Source organism: Pyrus communis, chromosome 17 (assembly GCF_963583255.1).
Source record: "Pyrus communis chromosome 17, drPyrComm1.1, whole genome shotgun sequence".
Lineage (NCBI taxonomy): Eukaryota > Viridiplantae > Streptophyta > Magnoliopsida > Rosales > Rosaceae > Pyrus > Pyrus communis.
Genome location: NC_084819.1, coordinates 16,470,385 through 16,485,907, shown reverse-complemented (window position 1 = coordinate 16,485,907; position 15,523 = coordinate 16,470,385). Strand labels below are relative to the sequence as shown.

Genomic DNA, 15,523 nt, shown 5'->3' with positions numbered 1-15,523 from the left:
ACGGTAAAACTTCCGGCTGTTAGAAGATGTACCGCAAAACAGCCGGTTGAGATTAGCTCAAGTGATTATTGTGGGGGATGAATAACTTAAGTGATTAATATAGGTTCAAATTTTGACTCTATTTTATGTAATCACATAAGATATACTGCAAAATTTTCAGAGAAAAAGAATATATCCACCACATCAAATAATGAAGACTCCGATAAGCTTCCAGTTCAAAAGATTCGAACGCATGGCTACGAACTAGGGACCAGATCATCCCTAAGGACACAGGCACAAAAACCTTCTCATATCCCACTCTCCTTGCTTTGCCATGCTAACCCCGGTCTACTTTTGGTCTCACCCCCATCTCACATGACCCCCAAAATGGGTGCCGTACCCAAGAACCTCTCACGAACGAGGGTGTCGGGGGTACAATCTCTCATTGCACACGACCAACCAAAAAGGGGAAGGGCATTTCCTCTTAGGGGTACCATGATCGGAATAGCGAATCCAAAGCTATAGGATTCGGGTATTCATCTTTTTTCGAAACGGAATGGCTAAAGACACCATCATTGTTGGGCATGTCTAATAGTTTACACTAAAACTTGTGGTTGCTGTGTTATTGTCCCATAAATGAATAAGAAGAATCATGTGTATTTACAATAATGAGACATAACTAAGGTAACAAATAAGCTAGGGTTTGGTGGGTCAAGATTCAAGTGCCCCATAACAGCTACCACTAATTTAACACAGTAGTATTTATGAGGAAATAACCCAAAAAGATTGCTGTGTAAGAAAATGGTGGACTCCCCCCCTTCATAAAATGCACGTTACTTTCGCATTAGCATTAACAAAGATGGTGGCCATACCATACAGTCGTTGGAGAAGAAGCTGTTGGCAACTGGAAAACCAATTCAATTGTGGCTACACAACACACCATATATATTATATATACACAGTTGAAAGCATATGCGTTCCACTACTAAGGAGTCAAAGCTTTTAAGCAAAGGTTACTTGATTGTTTGAAGCTATAGCGACTCTCGCCTAATTTGTTGTTAATTTATGCAAGATTTAAGTATATTGCAACCATCTAAATATGAATGTATGTATGATTTTTATAGTTGAATGAGCATCTTCAGTGCTGATGTGCAAACGAGAAGTTATCGCCATTTTTAGTCATCTTTGTCATTGTTCATGATTTAATAAAGGAAGATTAAATAAGGTGTGAATATAATATTTGGTTGGTGGTGCTAAAAATTTGGGTAGATTTACACATTTTTTACATTTTGAAGGGAGTAAATTCTATTGGTAGTGACAGAGCTACTCTTTTGTACCTTCGCGGAGAGTGGAGGCATATCCACTTCAAGCCTATGGTTGATTATATTGGTTTTTGTTGACTTCTTAATTTTGAATGTTAACATATGTAATTTAAAGAAAGAAATGTCCACTATATGCAGAAAGTTTATTATTCTCCAGTATAAGGCTGTACCAAAATAATGAATGGTTCGTTATGCGATCAAAGATTCAATAAACAAGAGTTTAACTATTGAAATAGCGTATACCAAAACAATGAATAATTCGTTATGCAATTAAAGATTCAATAAATGAATTCAACTGTCGAAAATCTCAGTACATAACACACAATATACACAGATACAAACCAACAAATTGCCTACATCGCATACACTTGAAGCTAAAGAGAGCTAAATGAGCAAGTCCCAAGAAGAAGACCAAAAGGGCAAAACAGAACCATAGAAAGCAAAAGGTGACAACTACTGGTATCTGGTACAACTACATTCCATGGAAAAAGGGTAAAAAGAAGTTAACAGAAAGCAAGGACACCTTGAAAAAGACACTCCCTTAACTCCCACTAAAACCACTTGCACACTGCCAATCCTTTCTCTTCTTTTCACTCTCTCTCTCTGTACGAAAGTCATAAATAAAAAAGGCTCAACGAAGCTTCCATATTCCCGTTCAGATTTCACACTGGTAAAAAAGGAGCCCAAAAATTTAGGTGCATCCAAAAGTACTGGAATCCGGGAGTCACATCAATGACAGCCATTTTATCACATCATGCGTTTAGATTTTCTGGTTACTCTGATTCCATTGTGATTTGGCATTCATGTCCTGACTTTCCTGGGCTCCAGCAACCAGCGGATAGCTGTCTATCATTCATACTTTTAACTTCAAAGCCGTGTTAAAAAGCGGTTTAGAAGGAAGATCGTCAGAAAACGGTTATGATAATTTTTGACAGAAAAATTATAATCAATCCTGAATTGTTTTTGAGGAAACTCGATGAATTCTTTTAAAAAGGTAATGCTAGGGAGATAAAAAATTTAAAATAAAATAAAACACGGTCTTGACTTTAATCATTATACTGAACTAAAAGCGTGCCCTGAATAAACTTCAAGGATTGCTCAAATCATTGTCTTATGTTTTTTTCGAGAAGTGTTTATTTTTTCAATATAAGTTTCAAGGTGTTTACGAAACGATCCCCATCTACAACAGTAGGTCTCATTCTATTGGACCTTACCCTACCTTGATGGTTGTATTTGGCTCAACAGTCAACATGGTATGGTACGATCAACGGATGGCCAACTGCTATTACCTAGAACCCCAGATTTTCCCCCTTCCTTTTATTATTTTTAGGTTTCCTTTTCACATATGAAACCCTGAACTGCATCTGTCAACAAACAAAGAAAAAAAGGGATAACATACTTGTCAATTGGTATTTAATGATCTAGTTATTAGGCCTAGTATGTCCAACTATTCGATATTGTAGTCAATAGTCCCGACTGTATAGGGTTTCATCACAAAAGATCTTAGTGATACTAGTAGTTAACGTGTTGCATACAAACTACATATTACTTTACTATATCTTCAATATGAGACTCTATTCTCGAACATTTAATAATCTTACATGTTCGTGAAAGGAATCAAATAGACAATATACAATATTCATAGCTCCTTGACGTGGTGAGAACTAATTAGGTTCATTCTTTGTTAATCATGTCTTGGAGTCTAATTGACGTAGTTGGGATCTATAATATGATGACAATATCTCTTGCACTTTTTCTCAAACGGACATGAGGGTCTACTTGTTTGGCAAGCACTAAGCAACAAAAACCATCATGATTAACACAAGTTCTTGATGTATTTTATTACTCAAACGGTTTCCAATAAAGTAGTTTCAAATTAACATATAGATTGTATCATATTAGTTTGTATTTTCCTTTTGACAACCAATTTATAAATGTGACAATGCACCAATACACTACAACGATTAATATTCAACTTATTATGCTTACATATTATCTTTGTATTTATGTGAGTTAAACCGAAGAAATGTTACTAAATGGAGTTAACTGCTATTGAACCAAACATTGGTTTCATGTAGTTTTTATGTAAGAATTGTGTCGTTGTCTTCCATCGTGTTGGTGAATCTCATTATTAATTGGGTACAATCTCACGAATGACTTCGAGTTGCCATTGCATTAGTTAATCTTTTAATTTGATTTGTAGGGGTTGGATTTAGGACTTATTTGCAACTGTTTTTGTAGCAAACGTTTGTGCTCATAAACACTTATACTAGAAGTGTTTTTATTGAAAGCATTACGATTGTTAGCAAACATTTTTAACCATTTAAGAAACAATGTGATTGACTTGATTGGTATACAAAATGCTTCATAGGTATTCCAATTCAGTATCAGATATTGAACAACCTAGTCACCCAAAAAATAAAAAGAGTAAGGCTTAATTGGATCAATAATTTCCGTGATGATATGGTAGTCGAAAGATAGCCCTGTGGTAAAAATTAAGATTTAAACTTTTGTGGTGATGTCCTTAGGATTTAGGTACCAAATTAGAAGTTTTGTCAACTTTTTGTTAATTGTTAGCACATGAGCTAAAAAGGTAAAGTTAGCCACACATGTGACATGTGAGCCTCGTGTGCTAACAATTAACTGATAGTTATGTTTTAACCTCACATGTGTGGCTCACGTGCTAACAATTAATGGAGAGTTGATAGAACTGTTAATTTTAGACATAAATCATAACAGACTTCACTAAAGGATTTAAATTATATATTTTTTTCACTAGAGAAGCTATATTCTGACTACGCTATTACTACATAAACTAATAGTCCAATTAGTACTAAGAGTAATTTCCAAGCCAATTGTTTCATCATTACCCCTCCTTTTCAACTTTGGATTGTTTTTAAGCACCAATACCTTGTAGTCTTCAAGGCAAGCGATTCCAACTCAAACACACCTAGACACAATATTAAATAAAGATTTCTGCACACTTGTTTTTTTCTATTTTTCAAACTATAATTTGTACAAAAGGATATTCATAAGTACAAAATTAAAAAGAAGCGTGTGAAAATTATTTACGTTTTATATTACATCTAGGTTGGAAAACGAGTCGTTTTCATGTCATACATGTTATCTTAATGAGTCATGTCTTATTGTGTCAAACTCGTAATCTTACTTATTCTCAACAGTTGACCCAATAACGACTTGATTTGTTAACAGGTTGTGCTGTTTCGTGTCAGGTTGACGAGTTATTCAAGAAATTGTCTTGTCTAATGTCTATATCTGACAAACGATGTCTTATCGGGTTCCTAACAAATGACACGACTAACGACTTGACTTGTTAACGGGTTCTTAATAGGTGAGCTAATAACAATCTAACTCGTTAACAGATTAACAAATCGTGCAAAAAATTATCCCGTCCAGTTACATCATACGTACCATGGTCCAATACAACCGGCGCAATAAAAGCGGCAAGTTGAGCGCCGATCGTTTGCTTACATTCCAAAATTCTCAGTTAAAAATTAAAAAATATATCATTAATTACTTCTCCTCCCTTCCGTCTCTCTCTGTCTCACTCCCTTCACGTCTGTCTCTCCCTCTGACCACCACCGCATACTCTCTCTCTCTCTCTCTCTCTCTCTCTCTCTCTCTCTCTCTCTCCCTCCTGGAAATGTAAAATCGAAGAGCAGAGTTACATATACAATTTGCAGTTTCTGAGCGATTAGGGTTTATCGGAGTGGAGACCTGAAGAATGCCGTTGACAAGGTACCAGATAAGGAACGAGTACGGCTTGGCCGATCCGGAATTGTACAGAGCAGCCGATAGGGATGATCCGGAGGCTCTACTGGAAGGCGTCGCCATGGCCGGCCTCGTCGGTGTTTTGCGGCAGCTCGGCGACCTTGCTGAGTGAGTATCTTTTGCCACTGGTTTTACTTTATGTGGGTTTTGATTCGAATTGTTGAAAGTTGTTGCTTTTACCAGAAATTCTGAGACTTTAGGGCTTGAAATTTGGACTCTTGGAGTTGATAATTCGATTAATGTGATAGAATTACTATTTTGGGAATTTTGGTGTAGATTTAGACTTTATTACTGGATTAACGGCGAGTGAAATCTGTTGACTTAGTTGACACCAGTACTGAACTATGCTGGTGATTAAATATGCGATTTTTGGAGATTACCATTTGATCAGGGCGATTGAAGTGCGCGTAATTGGGAATATTTTTTGGAAATGAATCTGTTGGATTAAAAATTGGTTATAGGATCATACAGAAATCCAAATGTTCTAGAATTTGGATTTAACTTGGTTAATGCAAATGTGGCATGGATAAATAAGTACTTCTCTGTCCAAGAATTGATGTTTAAAGCCTTTTCAACTGACATGTAATTTGGGTTTTCCGGTTGATACGACTGTATCACATAACTTATATGGTAGGTTTTAAGTTAGTTGGTAATGGACTTACGAGAAATGCATTTCGTTGCCAATTTTTGCTTATCATAGGTTTGCCGCTGAAATATTTCATGACTTGCACGAAGAAGTAATGGCAACCGCTACACGAGGCCATGGTCTAGTGGTTCGTGTCCAACAGCTTGAAGCGGACTTTCCCTCAATTGAGAAGGCACTTCTATCTCAAACCAATCATTCTTCCTTCTTTTCCAATCCAGGTTTGACTACTTGTTATGTAATTTTTTATTCGTAACTTGTGCACCTTGTTAAAGCTATAAAAATCTGATGCATTAGTAAAAACACTTCCCTTTTGGCCATGTTGATAATAGAAATTAATTACAGCATATTTATGCAAGTGCACAATTCTATTGCAGGGGTTGACTGGCATCCTAATCTGCGTTCTGAACAGAATATGATCACTCGTGGAGACTTACCTCGCTTTGTAATGGATTCTTATGAAGAATGCCGTGGTCCTCCTCAGCTGTTCCTTTTGGACAAGTATGATGACCCAATTTGTGTTCACTTATGCTACTTTAACCTATATAGTAAAATGAAAAGATTTTGGAAAATTTTAAAATAATTATGTTTATCCAATTCTAACAGGTTTGATGTTGCTGGAGCTGGGGCATGTTTGAAGCGGTACACTGATCCGTCATTCTTTAAAGTCGAATCAGCATCTTCAATAACAGTAGAGATGCAGAGAGAAAAGAAGACCCGTAAAGTGAAGGTATTGCGATGGAATGAGCATTTCTCATTAACTATGTATTCTCTAGTTACTTGCAAATTTATTTACTATTTGAGCTCTCACAAAATTACTTAAAAGGTATAAACATGAAAAGAAAAGGAAAAACACATGGCATTGCTCCTCTGGGAGGAGCGCTGCCACCCATTGGTGGCGACCATGATTGTTTTCCATGGTCTTGTGCTGCCTAGTTCAGTATGAGCAAGATATTACTTACACAGATGCCACCCAATTGATGTTTAGTTCTTCTCTTTGAGATTTAATTTTAAGCATGGACCTTGATTAAGTTCTGTTTACGTCACTCCTTCTGACTGACTGCATGTGCTAGGCATCTCCTAATCTTGATTTGGAGTGTGAGCCAGCATGTAGGCCTATGTGGAAACCGGGGAATGCTACTTTTTTTTTTGTACTAAGAATTTGCAAATTAGGTTCTCCTTTTTCTGTTGCCAAGTCATTGCTATACTATACACCTTATGTCATTACAATATTTACTATGGTCTTCTTATGTGTAGCAGAAGAAAGGATCCCGCTGGAGGAATGGTGAAACCCCAGAAGTTGCACTGACATCACATGCCAAGTCAAATGCCAAGTAAGGGCTCTTTTTTCATATTACCACACTGTTCTCATTCACGCTATTGTAAATGTTCATGTTTAAAGAACAGCTGGTTGAGTGGCTACTTATTGTTTTTTCAAACAATGCAGACTGCATGAGTTGTTCCTGGAGGAGCATATTGAGAATCGTTCTAGTGATCCTGCACATTGTGTGAAATTGAAGAAAAGGCATTTGAATGGATCTGCAGTTGACTCAAAAACTGGGAAAAGTTACATGAAGACATTTCTGGAGACTCTTTCACCAGAACGCAAACTTATTTGTGAAACTTCTGTTGGTCCACCGCTCTTGAGATTGACCTTAGATGATAGCAGTGAGCCAGACCTTAGAATACTTGACATCACTACAGTAAGTCCTGCTGAAATGTCCCCAGAAAGGAAAAGTGCTAGCTCTTCACCTGATGTCCATGAAGATATATTTAAACCATCCGTGGATGGATTTAATAGGGGGGTTTTCGATAGAGAAATTCCAGAGGGGTCTGAACCAAACTCTGATGTTGAGACAAATGAAAATTATTCCAACCTTCATCAGGTGGCAGCTGATAAACAAATAGCAGTTGGTGGAGAACATAAAACTGAAGGCAGCATGGAGGGTTCCACCCCCTCCAGTTCTGATGATAGGACCAGTGAGGTAGACAATTACATGGATGCTCTTGCAACTTTGGAATCAGAAATGGAAACTGACAATGAATTTAAACCTAAGAACAATCTACGCTTCCAGAACGTGGAAACGTACGGGACAGATTCTGATGCAAATGAGGAGGAACATCTGGAGCTTCAAACTCGATTTTCGGATTCTCAATCAATTGGAAACTCCTCTACATCGGATGACGGGAAGAATTCATTTGAAAAAGATACAGCCAGTTTTTCGCACTCTGATAGTCTAAGCAATGTGGTTGAGAATTCACCATCAGAGTGTGATGGAGCAGCTAAAGAATTCCCTTCCACTGAAACCTGTGGAGCTGAGATTTTTGAGATGTCATCCAACCAGAAATCTGAATTCGTGGAGTCTCTAGAAGCCACAACAAAGGAGCAGGTGGTGTCTAATAATGCATGCATTGTGGAAGACATAATCCCTGATTCTGGAGATACATCTTACAGTGCATTTGTTAGGGATATGAGTCCTACGCTACATTCAGACACTGGAGCAAACTCGCCAGTGGTATCATTGGCAGGACCTGTGTTAGATGATAACCCCTCTGACGAAATTAAAGTTGATTGTAAACCATTAGACATTGACGAAAATGAGACAAATCTGGATAATTCTCTGCCTGTTGTCCGTGACTCCCAGACTAATGATGCTTCACCAAGCCATCCCATTGATGAGCCAGACATGGAAGATTTAGGTTTCAGTTCCGATGCTTTGCCACATTTGTCAAACGTTGAAGAGCTTGCTTCTGAAAATAATGATGTGAATAAAATACTTAAGACACAATATGCAGATGAAGATTCTCTAGAAAGCTTTGCCAGAAAGATTGATTCACCACGCTTAAGTATTTCATCCACAGAAGAGCAGCTTTCCTCAGCCCTGGCAGAAGAACAAATATCTTCAGGTAATACATTACTGCCTTATTATAGAGATGTTATAAATCTTGATAACACGGCTTCCAGACTTGATAATCCTGTTTCACCAACTGCAGTCAACTCCGAAGTTGTACCGTTTGTGGTGGATGCTGCACAGAGTCATATCTCAGAAGAGCCTGTAGTGGATGCTCCACAGACACATGGCCTAATAGATCAGCAGGATGCTTGGCAGGCACATGGTCTAACAGAGCAGCAGGATGCTCCACAGAGACGTGGCCTAACAGAGCAGCAGGATGCTCCACAGAGACGTGGCCTAACAGAGAAGCAGGATGCTCCCCAGATGCATGGCCTAATAGAGCGGCAATTATCTGATTTAGATGAGGATGTTCCCCAACTTGAATCCGTCAAAGAAGAAGTGGGTATTCCACATTATGAAGAAAAATTCAACGTAGAAGAGAGATTTAGTGCCGTGGATAACGATGAATTATCTGATTTAAATGAGGATGTTCCCCAACTTGAATCCGTCAAAGCAGAAGCGGGTATTCCACATTATGAAGAAAAATTCAATGTAGAAGAGAGATTTAGTACCGTGGATGATGATGAATTACAATTATTCACAAGGGATGCTGATGTAGGAGGTGATACCGTTTCTGTGGAACTTCCATCTAATTGTCCAACTTTCACAGGCCACGAAGATCATGTGAATTCAGATGATCTGGTACCTGAAACACTAAATGTAGAAACTGCGGCTGTGCCCTCTGCTGCTGTTGCCCAACCCGATAATGACGTCAATGATGTTAGTTATTCATCTGCAAATGCAATTTCTTCTCCACCAAGGAACTTTATAAATTTTCATGAATCTCTTCCTGGATTTGGGGATTTCCATGAGAATGAATCTGAACTGAATGAAGTTTCTCCAGAATCTGTCACAGACTCAGAAGTGCAAATGGAAGCAAGTAAACAAGATGTTTCTCCAGATTCAGAATCTAACTCAAGTCAAGCAGTTACTCATGACCATTCCAGTTCAAAAGCATCTGATGATGGTCATAATTTCTCTCAGGATGAACAGACTGAGAACAGTTTGGCTGTGCATGATGTCCCCGCAGAATCAAAACCAAGCGAATCAACTATTTATGACCATTCCAGTTCAAAAGTATCTGATGATGGTCATAATTTCTCTCTGGATGAACAAACTGAAAGCAGTTTGGCTGTTGGTGATGTGACCATAGCCTCAGCATCTTTAGAAAATACGGAAGTTGTGTCTTCACCTACCTGCTACCTCCCAGAGCCTGAAACTAGTTTGGACAATTCAGTGGATTTACAAGCAAACCAAGTTGATATCGGATATTTGCCAAGAGATGGAGCAAGGGATCAGCCAGAAGCTGACTTAAAGCATTCTCTGGAGGTTCAATCTGATGAGCTTGATGTGGAAAGTTCGGATGAAGATCAAGCAAGCATCAACTTATCAAGTCTTCAATCTGCACAGGCAGGGTCTCAAAACCACATGGATTCGGAGAAATCTAACCAGTTACCATCTACGGAGCACATCAATCAGGAAGTATACTTGGATGCTTCCCTGGAATCTCATTCTGAATATCTCCCAAGCCAAGCTTTAACATCAGAGTTCTTACCAGAATCATCAGGCCTGGAACTTGATGTTACGAAGCAAGCATTTGAACCATTTACCCTTCCTAGATCAGTCCTGCCCCCTGAAGGTACTGTGGTCAATCTGGAAGACATGCCACCATTGCCACCTTTACCACCAATGCAATGGAGGATGGGAAAACAACACACTTCCCTTTTTTCACAGAGAGAATCGGTTGGAGTTAACCAGGATTCTTTACTGCCAATACAGCCGTCGGAACCTGATGAGAAAGCTCAATTTGATATGCCAGCACCACAGAGAGGTGTGCTGCCGCCCCAGAACCCATTTTTGCCTCCCGCGTCTGAAGAAGGCGAGAAGTTCCAACATGTTTCTGAACCTTTAATTGGCAATATGGTGCATCCTGCCCCGTTGCAGTTACCGGCCATGGTTAATGATGCTAATCTTCAACATAATTTCCCTGACTTAGGGGGAACACAATTCTCAAACCCATTTTTGTCGTTACCAGAGGTTTCTGATGACAGGCCTGGAATTAATCACTTTGCTTCAGTGGGAGAAAAAATTCAGACTGGTTCAAATCCATTCACTGGACCAGGCTCTGAATGTACAACTACTACACTTGACCCTGAATCTTCTCATGGATCTATTATCCAGCCTGTGCAGCGGGTAACACCGGAGACTGGTATCGAGCCTAAGGTGCTTCAACATTCACCGAAAAATTCAGAATCGGAACAAGAACCTCTTTCCACATCCGCGACAGCTCCAACAATGGTGGAGCAGCCTCAGCATAGTTTACCAACATCAGAGGGAGAAATATCATGGTCATACAATAATTCTGCTGTAATGTCAGACTATGAAGTTGGAAGGTCTAATGGAGTTCCAGTTACTAAGCTCCCTCGTCCTAGAAATCCCCTCATCGATGCTGTTGCTGCTCATGGTCAAAGCAAGGTAATTGATAATCCATTTATGGCATCTGTTCTTCTTTTTCTGGATGTGCTCTTCTTAATATTTATGCTTTACAAAGTACCTTTCTAACGTGTTGACATTTTGCAGTTGAGAAAGGTAACTGAACGAGTTCGGCCTCAGGTTGAACCTGAGGTAGATGAAAGAGATTCATTGCTGCAACAGATAAGAACTAAGGTCAGATATGTCTATTTTTGCTGTACTTGGACTTTCTATTTTCGAAGTTAAAGACTGAACCAACTTTTGTTGTCTTAGTCCTTCAACTTGAAGCCTGCAATGGTGACAAGATCTTCAACGGTGACAAGACGCAGCATTCAGGGCCCGGCAACAAACTTGAGGGTCGCTGCTATCTTAGAGAAAGCAAGTGCAATTCGCCAGGTTAATCTATCTCCCTCTGCTACCAGTATTTCTTTGTTAGTTAATATAATAATACGAGAAGAATTTCGTTACAGGCATGTGCAGGAAGTGATGAAGATGACGATGATGATAGTTGGAGTGATAACTAAAGGGGTTTATTCTACTTAACCTCTTAACCAGTGCTGTTCTTGGCTTGAAATGGCTGGTCACTTCTCTTTCTTACAGAACGCTGGACGTTTCTGTAGTTTGGTGTATTCTTTCTCCTTACTCAAAATTCTTGTATTATACGGCTCCCCTCTCGCTTCAAAATCTACTTGTTGAAATGTCGCTCAGCTCTATCCGTGGGAATCTAGTGTGAGGCAAAATGCTTTATACAAGAACGACAGCTACAGCTCTGCGCGCAAGCGCGGTTCCAATCTACTTCCAGATATACTCATTTTTAAGATCTTGTTAGGTGTATATTGTTTGAGTGATATAAATGTAGTACGTAGCGTACCAAGAATGAAATTTTGTAATCCTGTATGTAATTGAAATGTTACGGTGCATATATGTATCCCTATATATACTAATACTCTGTTTTGCTGGCTCATATTTAGCGGCCATTGTTTTTGTTCATATTATGTCGATGTGTGGAACTTATTCAAGACTACAAATTCTTAAATTCACCTTTTCATTTCTTCCGCAGCGTATTAGCCATAGGTTTATCTATTCCTTGCAAATTCTTGTTTGCAGTTTTGATTGCAGGAGACCTGGGCCCCAACCACGACAATGACTTATATGGCATGGGTACATCGTTTCGTTCTAGTCCCACTCATTCAGTCTAGGCTAAACGACCGGACTATATGGTGTGGTGTCTAGACCAAAGACTTTCTTCATCGCCAAATCCAACAACTCTAGCAAAATCGTCAACGTGACTCCTAAGTGAACCCGTTTTCGAGCCACATCAATAGTTTTGAAGAAATTTTTGGCAAGAAACATTAGGGCTGAAGTGGCACACAAAACAAAGTTCGGTTATAATGTTACGTCTTACTTAGTGGTACTAGTTTTATGCTAGATTTAATTGTTATAAAGATCCATTAGATCATTGTATTCAAGATTTAACCGTTGATTTTTGGACCATTCGGTTGTACGAAGAACGAAAGAAAATTTGCACAAAACATAAAAGGAATTAAAATTTTGAAATTGGTGGGAAAATGAGCAATACAAAACGACCGTTGAGTCATTGCCCTCCAAAATTCTTCCAGTCTCAAACAGGTTATGACAGCCATAGCCAACAGAGCCTCCTCCCCTGCATTTTCCAAAGCCTTAGAAACCAAGCAATGCCTCCTTCAAGGCTTCACCTCCTTCAACCACCTCAAACACGCCCACGCCCGGCTCCTCCGCCTCGGCCTCGACCAAGACAACTATCTTCTCAACCTGGTCCTCCGCTCCGGCTTCGATTTCGGTCACACCGCTTACTCCCGCCACGTCTTCCGCCAAACCGCGCAGCCCAACATCTTCCTCTGGAACACCATGATCCGCGGCTTGGTTTCCAACGATTGCTTCGACGACGCGATCCAATTCTACGGCTCGATGCGGAAAGATGGATTCTTACCGAATAGCTTTACTTACCCTTTTGTTCTGAAAGCGTGTGCGAGGCGATCAGACTTCCAATTGGGGCTGAACATTCATACCCTTGTGGTGAAAACTGGGTTCGATTTCGATGTTTATGTTAAAACCAGTTTGCTCTGCTTATATGCGAAATGTGGGTATTTGGAACATGCACATAAGGTATTTGATGAAATGCCGGAGAAAAATGTTGTTTCTTGGACTGCCGTGATTTGTGGGTACATTGAAGCTCGCCGGTACAGAGACGCTATTGATACATTTCGCGGGTTGTTGGAGATGGGTTTGAGGCCTGATAGTTTTAGCCTTGTTAGGGTTTTATCTGCGTGTGGGAGGTTAGGGGATATAGGCAGTGGGGAATGGATTGATGGATACATAATGGAGATTGGTATGGGGAGGAATGTGTTTGTTGCTACCTCTTTAGTTGATATGTTTACCAAGTGCGGAAATATGGAGAAAGCTCGTCGCGTCTTTGATGTGATGCCCGAGAAGGATATAGTTTCTTGGAGCAGCATGATTCAGGGATATGCATCAAATGGGCTTCCTAAAGAAGCCATAGACCTCTTCTTTCAAATGCAGAAGGAGAATTTGAAACCCGATTGCTATGCCATGGTTGGCGTACTTTCTGCTTGTGCAAGATTAGGAGCACTCGAATTAGGGGACTGGGCTAGCAATTTGATGGATAAAGATGAATTTTTCACTAACCCAGTTCTTGGTACAGCTCTAATTGACATGTATGCGAAATGTGGGAACATGGTCCTTGCTTGGGAAGTCTTTAAGGGGATGAAGAAAAAAGACCACGTTGTTTGGAATGCTGTGATGTCTGGTCTTGCTATGAATGGACATGTCAAAGCTGTGTTTGGACTATTCGGACAAGTGGGAAAAATTGGAATTCGACCTGATGGAAACACTTTCATGGGCCTTCTTTGTGGATGCTGTCATGCTGGTCTAGTTGACGAGGGCCGGAGGTATTTTAATAACATGACGAGTGTCTTTTCCTTGACTCCGACAATTGAGCATTATGGATGTATGGTGGATCTTCTTGGCCGTGCAGGTTTGTTGGATGAAGCTTACGAGTTAATAAAAAGTATGCCAATGGAGGCGAATTCCATCGTTTGGGGAGCGCTGTTGGGTGGATGCCGGCTACATAGGAATACCCAATTGGCTGAACTTGTACTGAAACAACTCATTGGGCTAGAACCGTGGAACTCAGCACACTATGTTCTCCTATCAAATATTTACTCTGCAAGTCATAAATGGAATGAGGCAGCAGATACCAGATCACAAATGAGTCAGCAAGGGATGAAGAAAATCCGGGGTTGCAGTTGGATCGAAGTAAACGGGATTGTTCACGAATTCCTTGTCGGAGACAAGTCCCACACATTGTCAGATAAGATATACGCAAAACTTCACGAGTTGGCTAAGGAATTGAAAGCAGCAGGTTATGTTCCGACCACAGATTTTGTGTTGTTTGACATAGAAGAGGAAGAAAAGGAGCATTTCCTTGGCTGTCATAGCGAGAAGCTGGCCGTTGCATTTGGTCTGATCAGCACTGCTCCTACAGATACCATCCGAGTTGTGAAGAACCTTCGCGTGTGCGGTGATTGTCATGAGGCGATAAAGCTCATCTCGAAGATTACAGGGAGAGAGATCATCGTTCGGGACAATAACCGATTTCATTGCTTCATTGATGGTTCATGTTCATGTAAAGATTATTGGTAATATTTAATTTTACGCTTTTTAGTCAAAATGGTCCTTAAGATTTACATAACTCATCACTTTGTTATAAGATTTGAAATCAACAGGAGTGGTCCCTAAGTTTGTCCACCATCAATCATTTTGGTCATTCCTTGAATAATTATGTAAATTAATAACCCAATGACAAAAATATTGTCAATTTAATAAATAATGAGCCAAAATAATTTGACAAAAATTGAGGGTATTTTTGTTATTTTATCTTTATTTAATGGAGATTTTTCAACGAATAATCAAAATGAATGATGATGGACAAATTTATAAATCCACTTCTATTGATTTCAAATCTTATGGACCGAAGTAGGAAGTTCTGTAAATCTCAAAAACCATTTTGGTTAAAAAGTCTTAATTTTATACATTTGCTTCATAGCAGTCCCTTTGATGACAACACTTGGGGAGGCTTTCTTTATCCATTATGCTTATATACAGACGACGCTTGTGAGACAAAGCAAGGGCCAAATGGCTAGGCGCCGTGATTTGTGGGCAGAGATACATCCAATTGTACCACGGGAAAGACAATCAAATTTACTAGAATAAACGCGTGACGGTTATTCCTGCTTGTTAAGTGAGTTTCACCTATATCGACAAATGACCATCAAACTCACTAGCTTCAACCATCAACAATC

General features: G+C 39.5%; 2 protein-coding genes across 3 annotated transcripts; both read left to right on the top strand.

Moving 5' to 3' along the window:
* Window positions 1–4,814: 4,814 nt before the first annotated feature.
* On the top strand, window positions 4,815–12,126 carry LOC137722664 (protein SCAR2-like). Of its 2 annotated transcripts, none has more exons than XM_068461717.1 (10): window positions 4,815–5,201; window positions 5,794–5,957; window positions 6,114–6,237; window positions 6,343–6,466; window positions 6,997–7,070; window positions 7,184–8,643; window positions 8,731–11,165; window positions 11,271–11,357; window positions 11,436–11,558; window positions 11,633–12,126. In XM_068461717.1, exons 1-10 carry the CDS (start codon window positions 5,047–5,049, stop codon window positions 11,684–11,686), a joined length of 4,800 nt encoding a protein of 1,599 aa, XP_068317818.1. In that variant the 5' UTR covers window positions 4,815–5,046; the 3' UTR covers window positions 11,687–12,126. The 2 variants fall into 2 exon arrangements, with proteins under 2 accessions (XP_068317818.1, XP_068317817.1); XM_068461716.1 differs by having other exon boundaries at window positions 6,994–7,070.
* Window positions 12,127–12,747: 621 nt separating this feature from the next.
* LOC137723714 (putative pentatricopeptide repeat-containing protein At3g08820) lies at window positions 12,748–15,014 on the top strand. The gene has a single exon (XM_068462909.1). The coding sequence runs from the start codon at window positions 12,795–12,797 to the stop codon at window positions 14,862–14,864; it is 2,070 nt and encodes a 689-aa protein (XP_068319010.1). The 5' UTR covers window positions 12,748–12,794; the 3' UTR covers window positions 14,865–15,014.
* The last annotated feature ends 509 nt before the right edge of the window (window positions 15,015–15,523 follow it).

What these genes read in the sequence shown, in the direction of transcription:
- LOC137722664 (XM_068461716.1), top strand. Translation starts at nt 5,047, where the DNA reads ATGCCGTTGACAAGGTACCAGATAAGGAACGAGTACGGCTTGGCCGAT. An exon ending in CAGCTCGGCGACCTTGCTGA is followed by an intron (nt 5,202 to 5,793) that starts GTGAGTATCTTT and finishes TGCTTATCATAG; the next exon opens with GTTTGCCGCTGAAATATTTC. An exon ending in CAGCTGTTCCTTTTGGACAA is followed by an intron (nt 6,238 to 6,342) that starts GTATGATGACCC and finishes CAATTCTAACAG; the next exon opens with GTTTGATGTTGCTGGAGCTG.
- LOC137723714 (XM_068462909.1), top strand. Translation starts at nt 12,795, where the DNA reads ATGACAGCCATAGCCAACAGAGCCTCCTCCCCTGCATTTTCCAAAGCC.